Here is a 24,168-nt window from a genome sequence, read left to right on the forward strand (position 1 = left end):
CACAAACCGAGCATCTGAAAATTTAAAAAACACATTTCTTGCTCATCTGTGGCAGAAGAAGATCTCAGAAAGCATCGTGAAAATAACGGGGTTTTACTAAATTTCCTGATATGGTAGATATGCAAGAAAAGGCTATGATAATATTTTATAGCCTTGCCTAAGAAAAAAAAAAATAAATCAAATTAAATCCAGTAAATAAGAAAAATAAAGTAATTGTATTAGCACTATTGATAAAAGATCACGTACAAGTATTTGTGAATGATTATACAGCTAGAACTATCTTTACTCATACATACAAGGGAGCTAAACTAAAGTTCCTGCAATTAATTATCTATATTTTTCATAAGCAATGATACAATTCTAAGTTTCTAGCAATACACTAGGATTTTTGGCCCTGCTTGAGAGCTAATGTAGTATTTTGAAGTGTTTTAAGGAAAAATATATGCTACAGATACTTATGAAAATCAGTAAACTAGGGAAAAGTGCATCACTAAAGACTGTACTATTCTGTATTTCATCTATTATGGTCTTGACATGAAATATGTACTGGTAAACTATTTTTGGAATGAATTGAGAGCTCTGTGTTTTCTGGGAGGGAGGAACAATATCTAAACTGACAGTGAAACAAGATTTACAGAATAACTTTTGAAAAAACAAGCAGGAAAAAGGAGTTAACACCAGTAATGATTTAGATATTTTACTTAATAGCCCTAGTACAAGATCAAACAATTTGTTTAGCTTTAGCCAAGTGATTACAGACAACTGAATGCAAGCGTGGGGAAGGGTGTCTCAAAAGAAACAGGATATGTGTGTTTTTTTTTTCTCCTGTTTGCTATGTTTTAATATATACATTTTTTTGTAATATTATCAATGTAATATTATCGATGTCCCTCTGAAACATAGCAACTGTCAACAACCGGAACAGTAAAGATGCAGTGAGATTCTGATCCAGCATACCACTCCATGTCATTAGTTTTGTTTCAGTGGGTTCCATCTGAGCGCTAACAGAATAACTTGCTGAAGGGGATTGAAATAAGAAGTGATGTGCAGCTGCTGTCTGCATTGCCTTACAATATTTTATATGAACAATATGAACTGTATTTATATCACCTACTTGAGACAGATAACGTGAATGTTTCAGTGCCTCAGATTTAGGCACCTTACTGCAAGAGTGATTCAGATGGACTATGCTGATGGTCTAGACTCAACCTGTAGCTAAAAAAGAAAAAGCAAGAAGAAATCTGTGGTTGTATAAACATTAGCAAATAGAGCACTGCAAAAAAAAAAAAACCTGAGAACCTGACATCCACACTACACATACTAAAGGTTTGAGATCTATTCTGATCTGGGACTGTGGATTTGAGTATCTGGTAATAATTGAAGTACTGGTTAACCAAAAGAAGTCTAGCTTTTATTCTCAAAGACATTTCTCTTTGTTCTCAAAGACATTTCTCTTTGTTCTTTTTCAGGTAGTTATGTTGTGTTCATGGCAGAAACATATGCTGAGAATCAAAACCTTTAAAATTACCTTTTCTTTATGAGATCATGAACAATTTATATTTAACAATTTAAGTCTTTGAAAAAATGTACTTGATTGAGCGAGAGTGATTAATTATAAGAATAAAAGCAACAGGATAAAAGATGTGTTGAAGGAACTAATCACAACTATGAAGTTCAGAGACTAGGAGTACTGTCAGAAATACTCCAACAAGCACTTGTGCCTGATGAGATTTTGAAAGCAAATACAATTCTACAGAGTTTATATGCAAAACAAGCAAAAACAAATTAAAGCCTCACATCCGAAGAAAGGTTACAGCTTGCCACTTCCTTCACCTCTGTTTCCCTCTGTGTGCTATTATATGCTGCTTGTGGAGTGCCTCTTATCCTTCCTGCACTTTTTATTTCCCATTTGCTTCCTGTTTGATCCTATTGCCAATGGGCTTCCAAGTATTTTTCTCTTTCAATTCACCTCTTCTACTTCTCCCTAGAATCATAAAGAAATACAAATTCAACCATCGTCTCAGTCCAGTCCTCATATTTTCCTCTTTTTTTTTTTTTTAAACCTCCATTTCTATTCAGATTGAAATTTTTTTTTTTTTTTTTTTTTTTTTCCCTAAAACCTTCTGATGCATTAAACAGTACATAATAATTTTATATAGTGATCACAGTTCCTGGTTCAGCATTTGTATATGTATTTTTTGTGTCCAAAATCTGAATCAGTAAGAACTATGAACTTTTTGGAAGGAATTAGTAAGTAGTATGTTTGTTTGTTTTAATAAACTGTTTCCTTGCTGTACAGATATATATAGTAAGAAGCCAAAAATCAGCACTCAGGGTAGGCTGTTTTGCTTACAAGGAGTCATTAAAATAGTTGTACCTTGACCATGTATTTTTTTAACATGATTTTAAAGTCAAATAAATCATGGTTAAACAAGGTGCGGGGAGTACTGCAACAATTTAATGTTAACAGAACAATGTGTAAGAATGATTTTGCTGATACACTAATTTTCACTTTCCATGGATTCATAATACACTACCATATTATTATTATTATTATTATTATTATTATTATTATTATTATTATTATTATTATTATTATTATTATTATTATTATTATTATTATTATTATTATTATATCATTTAATTTTTTTTTTACTGTATTGGTGTTTTTCTCAGAAAATTTTGATATATGTGCCTGTCACCAAGCCAACAGTTAGGACACACCAAAAACATCAACAAATACAGTTAATGCCTATAGGCAATTTGCAAGCCAGGAGAGGAGATTAAGGTATCCGTAAGTAGATCTGTTAGGTCTGTTATGCCATGCATAGACTGATTTAGACTGAAGTTACATCTGCCTTTGGTATTCATCACTTTTAGGTAGTAAGTTATTTCTCATAATCTGAAACTATCTTCTTTGGTCAGAAATTGTATTCTTTGCTTTTTTTCTAATATAATAGAGAAATTATACTTTTTGTTGTAACTTTTTTCAAAGCTCATGTATACCTTAAAAATAACTGTGGGGATTGAATATTCATTTTATATTTGTGTTTGATTAAGTTGATTATTTTTCAGCATTGTTCAACAGGATGAAAAAGCTATTGGCAGCACTAGGTGTCTCTGCTCCAAACTTGGTGGAGTAATTATGAAATAATGGCATTAAAAATTACCATGCTAATGAAAAATTGAATTTTCCAGTCCCAAAATACAGTATCCTTCTTTTCATCTTAAGAGTCAACATCTCAGTAAATGGTATATGAGTAGTGTTTTGCTTGGAGCTAGCTCATTTTCACGGCAATTTTGTCAGGCTGCAATCTAGGATAATGTCTTTTTTTTTTTTTTTTTTTTTTTCCCCTCTATGTTTTGAAGAGGATTTTGACTTTTCTGATTACAGCAGAATGACAAAATAGTACATTTCAACATGTTACTTCCACTTCTGTCTTACTACTGCTTTTTTCTTGTTTTGTCCTTTGTCTGTGTTGATCCCAAAGTGCTGATAATTGATAAGTAAAAATACATTTGTACATGTACAGCCATTATTACTTATCCCTCCTTCAAGCATGAGGGGGAAAAAAAAAAAGGTAACAAATTTCTCATTCCTAATTTCTTCATTTGATTTCCTATCCATTCTCAGACAGATTTAATACCATCATCTACTCCAAATCACATTACTCTCTACGTGGTATAAAACTAAAGAGAGCAGTGTTATTCAACATAAGTAAAGTTATTTTACACAGGAGTGGTTAAGGATGTTTTAAGGATTGGGGTTGAAATATCTGACCTTGTGTGAAGTTCAGAAACACACTTACATATGTGTGTATGCCAGGTTGGCCAGCCTGAGGATCCCACACTACAGGTCTGGTGAAACATCCTTACCTGGGCCCCACCATACCACTCACAACTGAGTGGGACATCACCAGTGCTTTTAATACAACAACCAAGACTTGAAGATACAGAAAAGCTGATTTGACTCAGACTTATTTGACAGCAGAGCAGGATAATATATTGTCTTCATCACCCACCAGTGACCCCTCATAGAACTGTCCTTTCTGCTGGCTCATGAAGCTGCCTCTGCATCTTTTGGGCACATAACAATTTTAGCATGCAGATCCAAGGACCTCTGCTGTGATGGGAACATGAGGGACCATTGGTGGCTTTCAGATCCCTTTTGACAAAGGATAGGAACTTACCGTTTTTAAGTGTTGTAGTCTATAAATTAAATAAAGACACGCATTATATTGGGGTCAGAAAATTACTTTGTAAACAAGATTCCACTATTGTCAAAATTTGCGCAACACATAACTTGAAATTATAAAAGATTATTTCAGTTATTGTGTCTTTTCTTCTTGCAAATATTGCTGGACTTGAACTTTGTGAAGGAACAAAGCATTTAGGAGCACAAAGCACACAAGTTTGCTCTTCAGAGATATGTGAAAGTAGAGGAACAAAGATTGAAGGAGCTCCCTTCTGTATCCACAAGGATAAAAAGTTTCTTACATGTTGGTTTAACCATTGAGCAAATAATTAAAATTTTCCAGAACAAATAGTCCAGGAAAAACTCAGTACAGAAACAAGTCCTGGCCCTTCTAAAATCCAAAAGTTTTGCCATATACTTTGGCAAAACCGGTAGCTGGGAAAAATTTCAATGATAGATCATGAAGAGATGATTTCTGAAACATAGATAAAGGCAAACTCGTGTCTCACAAGCTAAAACTGTAATTCTAAGACAGGTTGACAGAAAATGCACTGGAAGGAGACTAAATCATGAATGTAAGAAGACCACACTCAGTAACACTTTTGGTGTAACTGGCAGATAAAGCTGCTGTTTGGAGTGTCAGAAGCAGAATATTAAGATAATTTAAAAATAATAATAATAAAGCATTAGTAAAAGACTGAGTAATAAGAAAAGCAGCATGGAGTGAAGCTACTGAATATTTATGATCAGTTTATATTTATAATAAAAGCAATACAAATTAAATACAAAGACCTGGCAATGATCAGAGAACAATGAATGAACTCTAGTAACCTAGACAGATAGAGGACATTGAATTGGCAACTCTTCTGACAACTCAAGGAGAATGATTGGTTGTTAAGACTTTTGTATCTATTATGAAACAAGCAAACAAACAAAAAAAGGAAAATCTTTTTCTTGAATGCTCTGTGTACAAAACAGGTTTATTGTCCACAGAGGTAAAGGACTCATCAAAGGATGGGTACAGAAAGAAGAGCATTCTGAGACCATGTCAAAGCTTTGAGGTGTACTGTGGGGGCTGTAGAGATGTTGAAAATGCACAGCATATTTCAGGAAGGACCACAGAGAGGAAATCAGAAGGGACTAAGTGGAGTCCACTTTCAAAAAGGCATCACACAGGACTGATGAAATCCTTAGTCACTCAGGAAAACATAGTCAAAGATATGTGATAAATGCATCATGTTAATTTCCAAGTTAGCATTAACCAAGTTTCTATAAAATGACTATAAAATTCTTAATAAGAGAGGCATGATTCCAGTTTTATTTTTGGATGAATAGCAGTAAGGAAGGAATTCGGTCAAATAATCTCAGCCTTTTATGTTCACCCATCATCATTCCACCATATATACACATCCTTAGTCATGGTTATATCTATGTAACTGCATGAGAAATGCTTCTTCAGTTCCTACATCTTCCTGTGTTACAATTCAGTAGCAAAATGAACATAAAACTACCTCAGTCCTCCCTGCCCACTCTGCATCCTACTTTCTCTAAAAATAAAATATATTATTAGTTGTATGTATTCTACTATTTTTCTCATTTTCTCATTACAAAGCTCCTCTGAAATTTTCTGCATAAATCCTGAATGAATATAATGTCCTGAATGAATGAGAATATAATGATGTTAATCACAAAGGAAAGCTGTTCTCATTTATTTTACTATTGCCTGAAATAACCTTGCCAAAATGTTTTCCATCTTGTTAATTTCATTTTAAGTATTTACCTTCAGTTCACATTTATATACTGTTTAAATTGATGTTTGTGCTGTTTTCCACATGAGAAGATTATTAGAAGGAGTAGGAAAGATCATTAGTGAAGGTCAGCAAACTACAATCAATAGATTCATCACATCAGGTATATCGATTCATCAGAACTTAATTTCCTTAAACTTTGTGATATTTGGAACATCTCTTGCATTTAGATGAACAGCCTCTGGATTTTTTGAAAAGTGGTCCAATTAAAAAATAATGAAGCTATTCTTTCTTAAACTGACTCATTATCCTGGTGGTTTCAAACAGCATCTTAGAGCTCAATTTTACATCAAATTATCTTGTGCCTTTTGGCCAGTGGTACCTTTGTAACCTTCTAAGGTGCTTCTGAAGTCAAGTGATTTCCCCAGGAGAAAATATTAAAGCTGCTGTTATTCCCACTGTCGAGATTGTATTTAGGCTCAGAAAGCAAATAAAACTTATAGTGAAAACAGGCAGAACCCATGGGACGTTCAAGGCCTCTCTTCTACCTTAACCTTAATGGAACACCTGAATAGTTTCGTCTCAAGCAGAGAACACTAAGATTTCTGCTGCTAAATCTCCATGGAATACTTTCTTTACAGTGTTATTAATAATAATAATAATAAAAAAGTAAATAAATAAATAATTTAGAATGAAAAACATTCTTTTGGCAGGGGTCTATGAACTAGGAACTCCTCTACCCACCTCCCACTCCCACTAACAGGAACAAAAACACCTTCCAAGTAATGCTTTCTCTGTTTCATATACAAATTTGAGGAAGAATTAACCCATTCTTGGAGATACTAACTACTGAAATCTCACCTTTAATGTTATTCTTTATATATTTCCACTATTTATTTCTGTGCATTTCCAATAGTTACACCCACTGCTTTTTCACAAAGACTCACTCCAGCAGAGAATAGAAAATATTTCCTTGTAGGCTCCTACACCCACAATTATTGAGGATTCTGCTCAGTGGGAGTAGGCAAGACTTAACCCTCTCAAGCTGTGTGATTCCTTGGAACAAAACTGATATATCAGAAGGGATTAAGTCATCTGAGAATCTACAAGTTGAAGGGTGACTTACACCAGAAGTTGTGTTAAACCAAAGTGGGCCCTAAAGAACCTCACTGTTCAACATACAGATGCTTCTTTTTAATGCAGTTTGTTCGTTTAGAGTACTTGAAGAAACAAGGCCTGTTATCACTACTGACAAATCCTAACAAGGTAATAGTAACATCTAATTCACTCTGTTTTGTCCAATTTAGGATATGCAATGCAATGAATTTCCCATAAAAACCCTTGGAAGATTATTCCATAAACCAAAGCATTTCTCAAACTGCTTTAACATTATTGGTGACTGATTGCAATCTAGCATTTGATTACTAATAATTTAAATAACATTACCAGCACAGAAAGAAAGTAGGAATTGTTAAAATATTCCACAAGGAGAAAATAAAGGAAACAAACCTTCTATCCTCAGCTATTTTCAAGTTGTTTGAGATTCTTTATTACGAAATTTTCTAGATATGCAATGTTTTCAAGATAATAGCAGTGTTAGCCTACTTTAAATCTACCTCATGTTTAAATAGATTTACTATAGACAGATTTCTCCTTGTCAAGAAAAAATAATTTTTACAACCTGATCTCAATCACTTTATTGAAATTCTTTTGCTTTGCATGCAGTAACAATTTATTAGGCAGAAACAGAATGAAGAGTGCCCTCACCTCAAAAAAGGGTTCCAGATCCACACCAGTTGTTTCAGTCAGCTTTACACCTAAACACTTTATACCCAAAAGAATTATACATTTATTGGGCTAGAGCCTAAAAGACTGTTTCAACTCTTCCAAAACAGTGTCCTGCTATGTTGTACTGGGTCTGGCTGGAATGTTAACTTTCCCGGCAGCAGCCCATTCAGTGCCGTACTCTGTACTTGTAGCTGGAACAGCAGTGTTATCACACCAGTGTTGTGTCTACTGCTGAGCAGCAGTGGCACAGCATTGGGCCTTTCTCTAACCCTCCTAGGGGGTGGGCAAAAAAGTGAGGAGAGAAACATCACTAGGGCAGCTGACCTAAACCAATCAAAGGGATATTCCATACCATGTGGTGTCACACTCAGCAATAAAAGGTGGAAACAGGAAGAAGAGGGGAGGGGTGGGCTCTCGTTGAGAAGACGTCGGTCCTCCTCTCGAACACCGGCTGCGTGCGTTGAGGCCTTGCTTCAAGGACGTGGTCAATCATCGCTCATTTGTGGGAAGTAGAGAGTAATTCCTTTCCTCTGCACTTCCATATAGCTTTCATTTATTTTGTTTGTTTGTTTTCCTCCCTTTTTCCCCTTTCCCTTTTATTTTCCCCTTAGTTAAATTGTTTAGTTCATGGTAGTCTTTATTTAATTATTATAATTAGTTCCCTTTAATTAAATTATCCTTATCTCAACCGGTGAGTTGTTCTTTGCTTTACTTCTCCCCCTCCTTATCTAAAGGAGGGGGAGTGAGAGAGCGGTTGTGGGGTTTAGCTGCCCAGCACGGTAAAACCACCACATATGTGCATACAAACATGTACAGAAACAAACATTGCCTCTGGCTTAGCGAATATGCAATTATTCATGCAGTATGGAATTGCTTCAAAAGAAAATATCACATGCATACCTCCAGAACGACGAAGATATTTTCTCAAAAGTTGAGAAGTGACAATTCAAATCTCCTACTCATCACCCTCATTCTCAGGAGTGTAGTCTTAGGTTAGATTCACTGCCTGATTACTCACCACAATTGTTGTTATGCGTTATATCTCTTTATGCACTATATCATGTAGCCTTAGATACCTATATGAAAACTCCATCCTGCAAGGCAGGAATATACCTAAAAATAAGAGGTTTTCAATACACACAGAGTTGTCCTAACTCTTTTTAGGAGCATTAAATATTCCAGAAACACAAGAAATGGTAAAAAAAAATATATGATAAAAATGATAAAAATGTAAAAATAGTGAAAATGGTTAAAATATAATAAATGGTAAACATTTTTTTCTTCTTTTGAAATATGGAGGTATGCATTTGTCTATGTAGAAAAAAACACAAAATATTCTGAGCAGAATAGAAAAGGAATGATTTAGAAAGGAGTCCTCCATAAGCAGTTGAAAAAGTAATCAGAATATATTCTTTAGATCGTCTTTGCAAATTAACTCCTCACTCTTGAAAGACATGCATACAGCTCTCCTGTAGAATTAGATCAAGATTTTTTTTTTCTATAACTCTTTGTTTGAATATTAATTTGCTGCTACATGTAGAATAACTTGGTAAATATCTTTGCTCCAAAGAGCTCTAAATGATTAGCATTTGCAGATCTCAGAGGAAAAAAAATAATAAAATTATAAATAAGAAAAATGTTTATGGAACAAATACTAGTAATATTTAAAAACATGTTTTTCATATTGATATAAGAGTATCAAGACCACAAATGTGTACTAATCATAAAATGTAACTGCTAACTTACTATCATCTTGAAAAATGCTTACCCTACCCATTTTAAACTGGCTCTTGAAAAACAAACAAACAAAAAGCTCATATTTGTGAATTGAAACTAATTAAGATTACATGCAAAGGTATAGAAACAGTACTGTCTTTGGTTTTATTCTATCAGTTCTTTCAGCATGACTCATCTGAACAGTCATTGCATTCAACAGTTTGATCAGCTGCTAACATCACAGAATGGAACAAAAGATTAGCATTTATGTATCAGCCATTAAAATGATGAGCCTAATTTGCCAACTCCATTAGTCTTTCTAGAAAGTTTTATTGTCTGTACTGTACAATAACTGTAATAATGATGTTGAAATGACTATAAAAACTAACCTAAAACTATATAAATCAATGGCAAAGTTACATGCAGGATTCTTTAGCCCAAGTGCAGTTTATGGACCTGTATCTCATTCATTCAGCAACACAGACTAAAAAATTGCATGAATCTGCTCTTTATAATTTTATTCATCTTTCATTTGATTTTGTTCATGTTTCAGAAAAAAGAAAAAAAAAAAAAAAGGGTCCATTAAGCACGAGGGATGGCATTGACCATCCTACCACCAGAAGAATAAAAATTGTTCTAGAAGAAGCAAAACTAACAATTAAAACTATACAAATGTTAAAAAGAAAATTGGACCTCACTTATGATCCAAAATGTATCCACAGTGAAAAAAGCTGTCTTGTATATGACAGAATTTCAGCATAGTTTTTGAGTGATAGGGGCTGTTCAGGTGCATGAGTATATACAACTATCCATACACTGTGTTTACTCATAATGCACAGACTGTAATATTTCCAAGTGTTCTTCTCAGAAAAGAAAGCATTAATCTCTTGGGTAGCAATTGGGATAGATGAGCAATTTCAATCCATTCATCAGATATGCAAAAATTCCATTTGGTCAACAATCTGTATTTCTGTTTTTCCATCAGCAACTACATTTAGTACACAAGATGCAAGCAAGAGTATGTGGTTTGCCCAGTTTCTGTACTGATTCTGCTGTGAACAGTGATTTACAGTGTCCAGCTGGAGCTGTTTTAGTGAAAAAACCTTTTTTTAGAGAAAACTCAGACACTAAATTACTAATTATCAAGGTACAAAGATGCTTCCACAAAGGATCCATCAATTACTCCAGTAATCTCAATGGGATATGAAGCTGGTGCCCTTTAAAAGGACAACTGAAAAATTAAGCAGTATATTTACTTCCACTGTATTTGTTATTTAAGTAATAGAAAAATATTGAAACAATATGTACATTGCTATTTTATGATCAAGTGACATGTAAGTCTCATGAGTTAATGTCATAAATATAAAATGTACTTTTTTTTTTGTAGAAAGGACTGCACACTGTATTTGCTCAGTGGTTCACACAATCAAATTATAATTTTGAATTCTGATAATCTATTGCTTTACTTAATTTTGCAAAATAATAATAATAATAATAAAAAGGAAGTTAAATCTCAATTAAATTCTGCCACTCACTGCAATTAATGGAGATGGGCAAAAAACAGTTTTGGCAGAATTTGACTAAAAAAATTCTTGTAACAAGTGTGCATGTGTGGCACGACCAATCTGATTCTGGTCAATTTATACATGGCTTTCAGTACTATGTCTTAGTAATTAAAGAAAAAAGAGGCTTTGGAGTTCTCATTTGAAGAATGGTACAGGATTTCTGAAGATCAACTTTAAGAACAAACAAATTGCTTTTTCAGTGTTCAATTTCAGGTAGCTGTTCCTTCATCAGCCAGGCTACATTGCAAAGACAGGTGTTTGTATTTAATCAATGCATTTTAGTTATGTTCCAGGTATTCAATTAACAATGCTCATTGCTAGCCAATAGCAAGCATGATGGACCATCTTGGAACAGAAGCAGTCAAGGAATATTGCTCCTGGCTTTTCACCAGTTCGATAAATAAAGCTCCCCTGTGCTGTTCTTTTAAATACCTTCATTTTTAAATTAGATTTTGATTTTCTGCTCAGAAACAACTGTATCTCTGCTGAGCTATCACAACCTATTTTGCAACTTTGATTAGCATGATCTTTCCACCCACCCTGCTTTTTTACAACTGTACTGCTAGCAGAGTATAGACTGCTTCACAAAATAAACAGTAAAGATTTTATTAAGGTGGTTTCTTTTGCAGGCCAACTTTGCCAATTTCTTTTACAAACTGCATTAAATATGTACATGTTATGCAAAGTTTAGACTAGATAAGAATATTATAAATTGCAAGGACTCTAATTGTTTAAAGAGAATATGGTCTGAGTCAGAAACTGTTCAAGAGGTATTTTCCATATCTCTCAAAAACACAGATACTGATGATGGACAAAATCCTATATTGCTAAAGTTTTAAAGCCAAAAGCTAATACAGGAGAAATAAATATTTATTTTCTGCTTATACTGTGAGTCAACTTTTTGAAACTAAATAAAATGTAGTCACTGTTTGAACTCTCAGCTTCTTTCTTTGTCAAACATTGTGTTAGTTTAATAGCTTTGGAAAATGCTTTGTTTGGCCACTGGACACTGGGTGATCATCATCCCTTTACTTTGACAGATCACTGCATTGTTTGAATTTCCTGGGAACTAGAACACATTTAAAAACAAGGGCATTGATAAATTAAAAAGCATTTAAACATTCTGCAACAGTTTCTGGAGTTGGCTGACTGATCACTTATTACATGCAAGGGTACTTATTACATGCAAAGAACTGTTCTGCTTCTGTTTTAAACAATTTATATTTCAACAGTACCTCTACCATAAGCTCAATTTTATTTTACGTGTGGAAGCTGCATATAGTTGTGAATGGGTACCCTCAGGTGTAGAAAAGATTTAAAACATGAAAATAACAATAAATGGCAGTATATAAACCTGTGGACTAATAATCCAATCCATTTGCCTCATAAACCACAAATTTCAATATGCAATAAAATCAGCAGACACCTAGTAAACTGACCACATGAACATGATAAGAAGCAGGCAGTTCCCTAAGCATTCTTACTATGATCACTCAGACCAGGCAGATGTTCAGCTCATTCAGTTTTGGAGAACAGATGACTTTACTAGTACAGCTTGTCAACTTTGGTGATGCAGTAATAAAGTCAAGTGCAAAAGTGAGGATAAAATGCAGGAATGCTCAGCTGTTGGTAATTTCTCCTCAATTATACCATAAAAGTACTATACTACTGGCACATTGCATTGTGCTGCCATGTGAAAACAAACAAACAAACAAACAAACAAACAAACAAATAAATAAATAAAATATTTCACTTTCAGTTTCATGATAATCTTAAGGTACCTACCAGAAAGCCACCATCAAAAGAACACATTTAACCTTTCTGACAGAAAACTCCCATCCAGAGGGTTAGGAGTAAATGAAAACATACTTTGACAGTCAGAATCCAAGTCTTTTGCAACTTTTTTTTTTTCTTCTTCTTCTGGTAGAAAGGAAGTATAACCTAGAAACTCAGAGCCTGCTCTCTGAGGTTATGGAGCACAGTTAAATAAAGTTATGACATACAGAACTGTGCAAAATCTGCATTGTTCTCTCTGAAACAAGGCATATCACTCATTGAGCTTGATTTATCAATAGTTTTGCTTTCACAAAGTATACGAAGCAAAGAAAAAAGCTCTGAAGGAACCATTTAACATTGGAAATGCCAAAACATCTTGAATAGAACTTTTTCCATTTTAGAGATTTGGACTGATCAGGCCACCACAATCTGCTTTATACTGGATATTTAACCACCTAGATGATAACAAAAAGGAAAAATCTGACTATACAGACCAAGTAGGGCTCAAAAAAAAAAAAAAAAAAAAAAAAAAAAAAAAATGGACCATCTCTGCTCCCTCCCTTCTTCTTTGTATCCTATTCATCCAAAACTTTGACTAGAATGAATGCACTTTTTTCAGCCTGGTTGCCTTCTCCTCCATAGGGTTTTAACTATGAGAAGGACCTTAATACCTAACCCAATGATTGCAAAGTGACTTGAGCAATGAGAGAAAGAAGTATCCCCATTCATGTTTCATTCATTTTCCAGAAACAGTCCGCTCTCCGACAGTTCATTCTACCTTATATTTTCTCCCCTGTTCTCTAAGTCAGCTTTTTACTAACCTCATTTCCTCTATCTAGAGCTGTATTTTAGGACTCCAAAGCCAGAGATGGCAACACTCACAGAAATCCAAAACTATAACACAGATCAATGTGGCATTTAGAAGGCAAGAGAAAGGGTTGTTCTAGATTCAAATGCTGCAACCATAAATACCAACACTTTATCTAAAAAGTTACCCATTACATGATTGAAAATGCCAGAAAAATGAAACTTAGAAAAGAGCAATTGAAAGAGAAACATTTACAGAAGATAGGAAACTGTATCCTGGACTGATAAGAACCTACAGCAAACATACACAGGAGTCTGGTGGGAGCCTCCCTGGCTATAACCATCAATCAGCACAATCACACTTTGGATAGGATAACTGCACATAAAGATCCTTTCCCTAATATTATGCTTCACTTCTTAAAACATAATTCAGTTTAAGAAAGCCACTCTAGTTTCCTATATTAATTACTTTTTATGGGCTGTAAAAGGAAAAATCCAAGGTCAAAAGGGAGCCCAATAGCCCAAAAGCCAACTGCAAACATCATATGTGACAACTGCAGTGAGACACTCACAGACTACATTTTGCCAGATTCGGAGTACTTCTATATACAGTAACAGTTCTCACAACCATGGCAGAATCCATATACCTACTCACGCTATACCATATTGGTGTCTGATACCCAGCTGTGCAACAGCCTCACCCCACGCATTGACTTCCCTCCAAGATAAATTCAGATGGGTGTCTCTGCAGTGTTTAGTATGTTAAGCACCCAACCCATAAGTCAGTTGGACATAGCCAAAAATACCAGAGGCTGCCACCACAGATATGGCAAAAGCTACTGCTATGGAGGTTCAGGAAGAATCTGTTTCTGGCAACAGAAAGGATTTGTTTTTTCTTAGAAGACAGGTTGTATTGCTTACTTCTTAGTCAAGCATGAGCTTTGAACTAATTAGATTACCCAATCCACAGGATTGGCACAGGTGCCTTGGCCTTTGATCTTTCTGACATAAATGAACTGAACTCTGCGTAGTTTTTCATTTTGCTTATGTTTGTATTTGTGTGTGCTTGGGCATGTTTTTTCAGAGTGCTCCTGTAAAATAAAGTTTCAGCTGGATCACAAATACCTGTCCTGGTAAGTGTGTAGTTTGCCTGTTTTTTCAGTGCCTAAATGTGGCTTTGAGGCCATTCCAGATAAAAGTCGTGCTTTCACCTTCATGTATGCATGCACAATACATTATTCTGTAAAGCATACTGAACTGAATAGCCCTTGTAAGGCACCTGTTAAAAATAGTTGAGACTTCCACTTATTCTGGGAAATTTTCTCTGCTATTTTAATCCCAACAGGTCACTGAGCAGGTCCGAGGCTCCATTGTTATCAGAGTGTCTGTAGAAATGTTCCTTTCAGGAGAGGAAAAAAAAAATAGCTCTCAACGCTCCGTATCCTTTACATCTGCTGCTCAGCTGGAAACGCTGTTAAAAGGCCATTAGAAGCTTAAGGTAACAGACCTCGCAGGCTGCGAGAGCCAGAGAGCAATTTGCTGTTTGCGTTAGGAGCACCGGCCCTCGCCGCTCCCTCTCCGTGGACCGAAAGCAGCTCCTGTCGGGAGAGGTGGAAATCAATCCCCCGCCGGGGGGCTCCCGGCCGGGCTGGCGAGGGACGGCAGAGCCGCCTCCTGGGCGCGTCCCGCCTGTGCAGCGCGGAGAGGCGGCTGCACGGGAAATGCGGAGAAAGCCCTCCCACCCCGCAGCCGGCCCTCACGCCTAGGGCAGGCCGGCTCGCCGGCGGGTAGCTCCCGCAGCCCGCGACACCGCTCACCCCTTTCGGGTTCGGAGCTCGAGAGGCTGCGTAGGAAGGTACCGACGCTGCGCTTAGCTCGAAGAAAGAGGTCGCGTTAAGTGAAGGAAGTTCATATGAGGGTGCTGGCGGTCTTTGTGGCAGCCTCCTAGGACACGGGCTGAAAAACGCTGTGAGGGAAAGGCTGGGTTTGGAGCGTGTGCAGCAGCTCTGTAGCAATAAACGGTGAAGAAAGCAAACCTTCTTTTCAGAAGGCTTTAGGCTGTTTTTACATACAGAAGAATAAAGTGCTATGAATTAATAAAGTGCTATGGCAGGCACATGTTTTCCTGCCATCTGCAACACATTTTAAATTCCTTTTGCATCTTGTAATATATTCTCTCTGTTTAGCATAATAAGTACTCTGCTTTTAAACTCCAACCTTTAAATGCTGTTCCTAGGAATTTGTGGAGAAGTATTAATTCTTTTACACATATTTAAGCTGCTAAAAAAATTATGTCTGGCAGTATGAACAGTCAAAACCACAGAATGAAGGCTCCCATCCCGGGGAGATAGCACCCATTAACCAGGTATGAAGGGTAGCATAAAGTCATAGTTCATTGAAAATGTAATTTCATTTTGCTAGTAATGGGAGTGCTGATACTTTGATACTGTAATGGAGTTTTAAGCACCAAGCTTGTTATTTCAACTAGAAACTTTAATGTAATTATGCATTTTCACTTTGCTAAGCAGAAAGGAAGATTAGTATGCATAGTTTTCTTACACATATCGTGGGGAATAAGACAGAGATCTCTGAGTGATATTGCAAGATCCTCAAGTCATTCAAAGAAGTGGCAGGTGGTAATTTTAAAGACAGATTACCCAGGAAAGCTTTTATTGTTGATCACTTGTTATAAGATTTGCCATTTGCAAGTAATTGTACATTCAGCTGAAACTGACCTTTTATGAGAGCCAAGTGGTAATATAAATGAAATGAATATATTCTTTATTGCAGTAATATAAAAAGAATGGCCTGAGCTTTTAACATAGTGCTTGACCTCTCTGATGTCTGAACACCACCTAATCTCAGGAGTATTTCACAATAGCATATGATGAAACCAGTACTAATACAGCATTACAACAGTTTAACACAATAGCACTTAAAAGTGTGGAAAATATTATAGCTTTAGGTATGCTTTTGAATTATAAATCAAACAGTTTATAGAAAAAAAAAAAAAAAAAAAAAAGAGATAATTAGAGTACCATACACTGAAATCCATCATTACACTAATTATTAAAGCACTGCTACTTCTACTTTAAATCCTCTTTTCCAAAATACACTACCATAAAATCAGATCAGAAAACTCCAGATGCTAAAATTTATAATTCTCAGTCAAAATCAATTATTTATAAGCATTAAAAATATGCTATTTCTCCTCCAAGGCCCTGATCTTACAAAGAGTACTTTCAGGTTTAGATGTGCATACATAAGTTGTTTTCACTTTAATAGAACTGGTCACATACAAACCAATAAATATGCACAACAGTGATAGCAAAGCCAGGTCTTAGAAAAACTATACTCCCTCCTTGCTAAATGCACACATGCACTCACAATGGGAAAATAGGGCACGTCATAAGGGAGTGTGACCAGAGAGTCTCTTGCTGTTGTAGTTACTGAAATCACGGAGGTGAGAAGCAGTCATACACAAGGTAGAGGATACTTTTACAACAGGTTTAAAACAAGACAAGCACAGTAGATTACATCAAATTCCACATCCATCTTAATTTTCGCCACTAAATTCAGGAATGAATTAACCTCCAGTGGCCCAATTCAGATTTCACAAGTTTGCATTGATTATATTATTGATTTCAATAAGGCTATTCCTTTTTTATACTCATGAGACAACTACACATGGTTTCTTTGAATCCCCATTTGTTCACAGAATTCTCAGTGACATCAGTAAAGAAACAGTAAAAGAAAACATTAATTAAGAAGCACTTTGACATGGACATGGTCAGGAGAATTTTCCACTCTGTAAAATTTTCTTCTGTAAATCTGTCATTACATATTAGAACTACTTAAAGCAAAGAAAAACATTCATATATTGGAATATTTGGCATGGACTAATAGCTCAATTGCATGAATGACTACTGAGTTTATTTTTATTATTATTATTACCACTTTAGAGCTACAAGCAACTGTGTTATGTTTGCTAGTTTTCTTCAGCCAACACCTCTAAATTATGCCAGTATGAAACCCATTCATCAAAGTACAATTTCAAGTGACTCCTGACCTTCAAAATGAAGGGTTTGCTTCTGCTTTCATTTCAGTTACTTTCACTATAGTGTCTATGTGTTGCCAAAATCTCACCTCATTCATCATCTGCACAGAACAAAGCCCTCTAACTTCTTAAGAACTATTTAGAATTCAACATCTTTATAGAAGAAACACTTCTAGTGTTTCTTTAAATACACTATTAAATACATTATTATTCAACATCTATTAAAAAAAAAAAAAAAAGGCAACAAAACAAATCCGACAACAGAACAGTTTGAGGTAAGGACATGCTCCACCTTTAACTTGGATGTCTCATACTCCTGGTTTCCCATACAATGCTTACTTAAAGTTACTAAAATCATGGCTGGATTAAAAACAAGTATAGTTAACAGATATGTGATGTGACTTCACTTTTGAATTAACTTTTAGGTGACAGATTTTCCTAGACTGAAACATTTCTATAAAGTCATGAAGAGCTCTGCTCAGAACTCCTGAATATTGGATTACAGTAGCATGAACCTGACAGTTCAATTCTTTTTCAAATGCAGGATGCTCAGTTCTATAATAGGACAGATTTTACAAGGATATCCCAGTGTACGACACAAACTACTGACACCCACCCTGTGACTGATTCTGGTTTTGCACAGAATCAGGCCCACAGCAGCATAATACATACACAACAAACTTTCCTCTGTCTACCCCCTCATCATTCACAGGCAAAGTTCCTTTATTGAGGACTTACTTCCTTTGATGACCTGTGTTGTAAACCATCTTTATATGTCATACTCAGTGTAGGTCACAGCACCAGAATTTGGTGATCAGACAAGATGTTAGATGCAAGCAAGCTGGTTACAAATAACTGCTATACAATTTCATTGAACAATTTAGCATTGTTATAAAGGCATAGCAGATGACCATAATTATATCACTACCAACTTCAACACATTTCATTTGTAATAAAATACAGTAGGCAAACCTTGCCTTACAGTGCACAAACAGGTAGCTTTTAAAATCCTATACTTCCACCTTCTCCATTCAGCATTTTATAGTGAATGCTGGTATAAATAATTTTACAAAAATTTATAAACAAGTTTGTTTTTGTTGCTCCTTTCAGCAGAGGGGTACCTAGCCTCTGTGTGTCCATAGCCTCTTTTATTTAAATAGACTGTTGAGCTCTTCGCATGAGTACATCTGTGCTACCACTTCAGTTTATCCAGTTTCAACAGTCCTTGCCAGAAAGTAGCTTTTTAACAAATGACAAATGGAAACATATGACTACTGCTAAATCAAAAGACATCAACCATACTGTGTATTACTATTTTCCATCATATAACCAAGTCATCAATGAAAAGTCTCTTAAAAACACACTTGTTCAGAAATATGAACATAATTAAAGTACTCTGAACTCTTTAAAACATGGGGCCTTTGACAGACTACACTTGTTTCATAACAGTAACAAATTGCTTTTTTAACCAAATCAGCATGGTGGAAAAGGACAGAAAGAAAACAATTACTCTGAAATCTGTATGTTAATTGCTTTAATTAAGCACTTCCAACATTGTGCCTGGTTGCAAATAGGTAGCTTTCACATTAACAAGATCTCATGCTTCACAAGCAGTTGTTATAAAACCTCTCAGCACCACAGGAAAAGTGGTCTCTGATACACACCTTCAACAATCTCAATCTTCCAACAACTGAGTAGCTACACACAAACTGTTTTAAAGTTCATACACCTATACACTAACTAACCAAAAGTCAGATAAGCCACAAAGAAAATAAACAACTTGTAATAAGAAGTGCAGAAAACAATAATTCACACCTGCATAAAACATAAAGTATGTGTTCCTTGTAAACCTTAAGAGGAAACTGAAAAGTAATTTTAGATTTAACTATTATTAAATATTTAGCTACCATGAGTCTTTCTGTATTGGTACATGTTAACAAAAACTTGCAAACTGAGTAACCAGGAGAATTTCTTAAAAGTGCATGGCATCTTTGCTTTGAACATTCAAAAAATAAGTAAGACAATAAAACTGGTCTGTGAGCTGAAAGCAACAAGTGTTTAAAAAAAACTTACTAAAACACTGAAATTCACTGGAATTCATTCTCCTTTAATTATGACAGGGAATATACCCTGACATATATATGACAGGATATACCACCCTGTCTCCAGGCAGATGGAGTAACATTAAGCAAAGGGAAAGAAAGTATGACCACAGGGTCACAAGAGAGATTTCATAAAACTGTGCATATAACAACAAGGAACTTAAGCAGAAGTTTTTAAATAAGAACACAGAAAGACCAGACAATTGGTGAGCCCAAGGGATGAAGGTGCCTGTGGAACAGTAACATGGACAGGCCCCACTCTCTCCCGCTTTGTTCCAACACATGTTAGTAGGTCAGACCTACTTGTCCAAAGGAACCACCAGGGCTATGCAGAGACGGGATCTGTTATGCATTGGCAACATGGAACAAGCTTCCTAACATTTTTGTGAAATACATCTTCACTGTCCTAAGATATTCCACATTTATCATTCCTCTTGAAAAGTGCTAAATTGTGCACAGTAAGTAACTGTGGCTTTATTTCACCTCAGGAAAAATGTACTGCTTCCAACTTTAAAAAGGAAGAAAGCTAACTGAGGAGCATCTAATTCACTGTACTAACAGCAAAATCTAGCAGCAAAGCGTTAGTGGCAAAGCAGAAACCTTTCTTGAGGGCTCAAGCAGTCCAATTTGAGCAGCTCAAGCTCATGCCTTCTCATATTATTTCTCTCTTTTTGTCATGCTCTCCAATTGCTAAAGGATTATCTGCCTCGGACATATTTTCATTCAATCAGTTCCAAAGATGCAATATGGATAAGGGAAAAGCTGGCAAATAAAAATTACAATTGTAATAATAATAAAACACCTTTTGTACGTAGACTGAGGTATAACCTGTTGTAGGCATGTTTCAGCATAAGGAAGAGCTAACTGACAGGCTGCCCGGCGTCTCCGGCTGCGGAGCGGGGGGGGGGGGGGGGAAAGGGGGGGAGATGGTGCGGAGAGGGGGATTTCTCTCCAGCAGCTAATGCTTCTGATCTTTTTGGGCTGCGCCTCCAAGAGGCTGGCCTCGCCCCGTCAGAAAGGGCAGCGGCGGCGGCGGGGGCACGGAGCGGCCGGGGACACAGGAGACAGCCTGCCAGCCTCGGCGGCCCCAGGCAGGGCTGCCTCTCCCCCCTCCTCCTCCCTCACGCCCCGTCCCCGCTGGCAGTGGGCAAAGTTATTGCCCCCTGCACACAACGGCAGCAAGAGCCACTGCGGAACAGCTTTCTGCCTCCAGCAACCCGGCTGCAACTCTCAAGAAGTTTCTGCAGGCGAACAAAATCGCTGCTGAGGCTCACCCGCGTCCTCATTTTTTTTCCCCCTTTCTTTCCTTTTTCTTACCCCCACCCCCATAGCTTTTTTTTGATGTTTCATAAACCCATTCATTTCTTTACACGCGCGCGCCCCGCCGGCGAGCACCGGGTGCCCCCGGGAGCCGGCAGAGCCGCTCCACGCCGCGCACGCAGCCCAGCCCCGCATCCGCGGCGAGTGCGCGCAGCCGGCTGCCGGTGACACCCCTCCTTCCACCACCACCACCATCACCCCTCCGCGACCCCAGCCCCTTACCTGCGATCTCCTGGTAGGGCACGCTGGCCAGGCTGAAGCCCTTGGCGCTGTACGCCTGCCGCACCTCGCCGCAGCTCCGCGCTTTGCTGTCGGTCCCCGCGGCCGCGGGCGGCAGCAGCAGCAGGAGCAGGAGCAGCCCCGCCAGGGCGCAGCGCGCAGCCCCCCGCGCCGCCGGCATGGCGCGGCGCGCAAGTCCCGCACAGCGCGCAAGTCCCGCGCCGTCGCCGCGCAGCCACCGCGCCGCCGCCGCGCCCCCCGGTTGAGGGGGCGGCGGCCCGTGAGCCCCCCGGCCGCCGAGGCAAACTTTTGGGAGGCGGGGGGAAGGTGGTCGCGCACACACACTCATGCGCGCACGGTGCGCAGGGAAAGAGGCAGCTTCGTCCCTCCGGCTGCTGGTCCAAATGCAAAAGGGTCTCGCCCCCCGCCAAAAAAAAAATAATAATAAAAAAAAAAAATTAATGTGGTGGTGGGGAATCTGGCTATAGGTGGTGGAGATTGACACCGCGGGCGCGTTGCTGCGAGCGGAGTCCCGGGTCAGCGGCGGCGCGATCTGCCGCGGAGCTGCGCCTGCCGCCTCTGCGAGGCTGGAGGTGGTGGAGAAGGCAGCCGGCGTGGGGATGGACTGGACAGCGGCTCTGTGCGTGCGTGTGTCTGTGTGTGTGTGTGTGTACATGTGCATGCGTGTGGTGCACTGGGTGCGTGTGCCTGTATTTACAGGATCCGGGGAAACCTCTGCTCCGCGCAGCGCTGGAGCAGCCTCCTGAACCAGGCAGGGCGAAATCCTGGAGGCAAATACAGCGAGGGAGATACACACACACACACGCACACACACGCGCGCGCACACACACATGCACACACACACACACATACAGAAACGTGCTACACATTGCATATCTGAAATACAGGAGCAGAAAGCAAATCCTGGCGTGGATCGCTGTTTGCTGTCGGAAGGAAGGAAAAGCACACACATCTCTGAAAACTTCCTCCTCACCACAAATCCAGGCACTCCTGGCCCTAAAATTACAAACTGCCTGCTAGTGAGAAGTCATAAAAGGTACTAATGGACAGTTTTGCTCTCTGTAATGTCAGATTTGGAGTGGGCCTCATAAATACTTTTATTTTCATTAATTATTATTTGTTGCACATGTAAATGCCTAAGATGAAGAGCTATAATGAGGAAGAGCCCATCATCTAAAGGAGAGGGAAGGAAAGCTGTTTCTGTGCAAGAGACAGAGCAGAATGAGGGAGAGACCAAGAAAAAAAAAAAAAGAAAAGAAAAGAAAAAGCAGTCCTTGACCCAGGTAATTTGCACCACCCTAGGAGAGGAGAACAGGGGACAAAGCCATAAATTCTCTCCTGCAAATGAGCACCTGCAAAGAACTGAATGGGGGAAGTGAAGAAAATTCCTGCAAGGTGAATTCAGTCTCTGCTTAAGGAGAAAGAAAAATATTCTGTTCTTAAGTGTTTGATAGTAAAATCCAAAGTTAGAGCTTGAAAGGATTTATTGCAGTGCTTTTTACAAGTGCTGTAGAGAAGTGTGATATTTTGTCAAAAGTATACAGACAGAGATGTCAGGCCCAGGATGAAGTGAAGCAGGCCAACAGAAGAGATAAAAGACCACAAGCTTTCAGGCACACTTATCAGTGAGAAGCCACACAGCAATGCCATGTCAGTATCATAATTCAAGATGGATTCAAATTAGACCAAAATTATTAGGTACCAATACTACTGTAGTGTCACAGTAACTGCAATATTAGTCTTGGGTCTGGGCCAGTGTATACAGGATGGTCTCACCAGTCATATACTTCCCTGGCCTCCCTTACCATTTTCACTCTCCCACATTGTCATTTCTTACTCTTCCCTCTCCTTTTCTCTACCAACAGAATGATGGTGCTCTGACACTACTTTTGTACCTGCAGAGAAGCAGAATTCACATGTGCTTGCTTTGTCCTTCCTCTTCCTAGCAAAGTTCTTGGATGTGCAGAGCCAAGGGGCCCAGGAAAGCGTGTATGAGCAATGAATTTTGTTAGAAGAGAGTCTTGTAAGCCAGCCAGTGGTAATATCTAGGTTTATCTAGAGTAAGACAGGATAGAAGTCCTCTGTTACCTGCCCGCTGCAAATAATAAGCTGCTTCTGTGTGGTAGTGACACCAGATAAATGAAATGTTAGGCAAGGTTCATAAATTTACTACTATTTGGAGAAGCTTCAGCAGATCTTAAAATACATCCATGTCACCCCAAGATAGGATCAAGAGGGTGTTTGGAATGTTATGTGTACTTCTTTTGGAATGCTCAAACTTTCCTCTGCACTGTGGTCAAAGCAGAGAGTTAGCTTACCACATATGACAGACGCCCCCACAATCCAATCTTTCTCAACACTTCAACCCACAGAAAAATTATTTGACACAAATTCAAAGATGCACATGAGTAAAATCAGAGCAAACTGGTTCAAAATGCAGAAATCATTGTAGAAGAGAAAAAAAAAAAAAGACATGATTAACTCAGGAGTTGATCTAGTTAATCAATATTTCTTTTCCAATAAAAATGTAAATTTGCTAGAAAGGAGAGCTTATTCACCTCTTTTTTTTTTTTTTTTTTTTTTTTTTTTTCATTTTTTCTTTCAAATACCAGTTGAATTCATACCTTTGATAGTAGTAATTTATATAAGGGAACAATAGTATGAATTAACATGTATATTATATGGAAAACTGCTGTGGGAAACTCAGACTCATTTCCATCCTTGAGTCCTGCCTCTGACATAAATGGTCAAGACATCTGGCTGCATCGCAGTCCTACATGTTAAATGATCACTTGTTCTCCCAAGAGCTCTAATTGAATCTCACGTTTAAACACAGATATTTTTACCACTTCCA

General features: G+C 37.8%; 1 protein-coding gene across 1 annotated transcript in view; it reads right to left on the reverse strand.

Annotated features, from left to right (window-relative positions):
• Positions 1-21,474, reverse strand: part of GPC6 (glypican 6) — an 812,936-nt gene extending 791,462 nt beyond the window's left edge. The window contains exon 1 of the mRNA XM_032203753.1: positions 21,297-21,474. Within this exon, the coding sequence (XP_032059644.1) occupies positions 21,297-21,474 (178 nt within the window). The remainder of the gene's footprint in view (positions 1-21,296) is intronic.
• Between the last annotated feature and the right edge of the window lie 2,694 nt (positions 21,475-24,168).

This window comes from Aythya fuligula, chromosome 1, assembly GCF_009819795.1.
Source record: "Aythya fuligula isolate bAytFul2 chromosome 1, bAytFul2.pri, whole genome shotgun sequence".
In the NCBI taxonomy this organism is placed as follows: Eukaryota; Metazoa; Chordata; class Aves; order Anseriformes; family Anatidae; genus Aythya; species Aythya fuligula.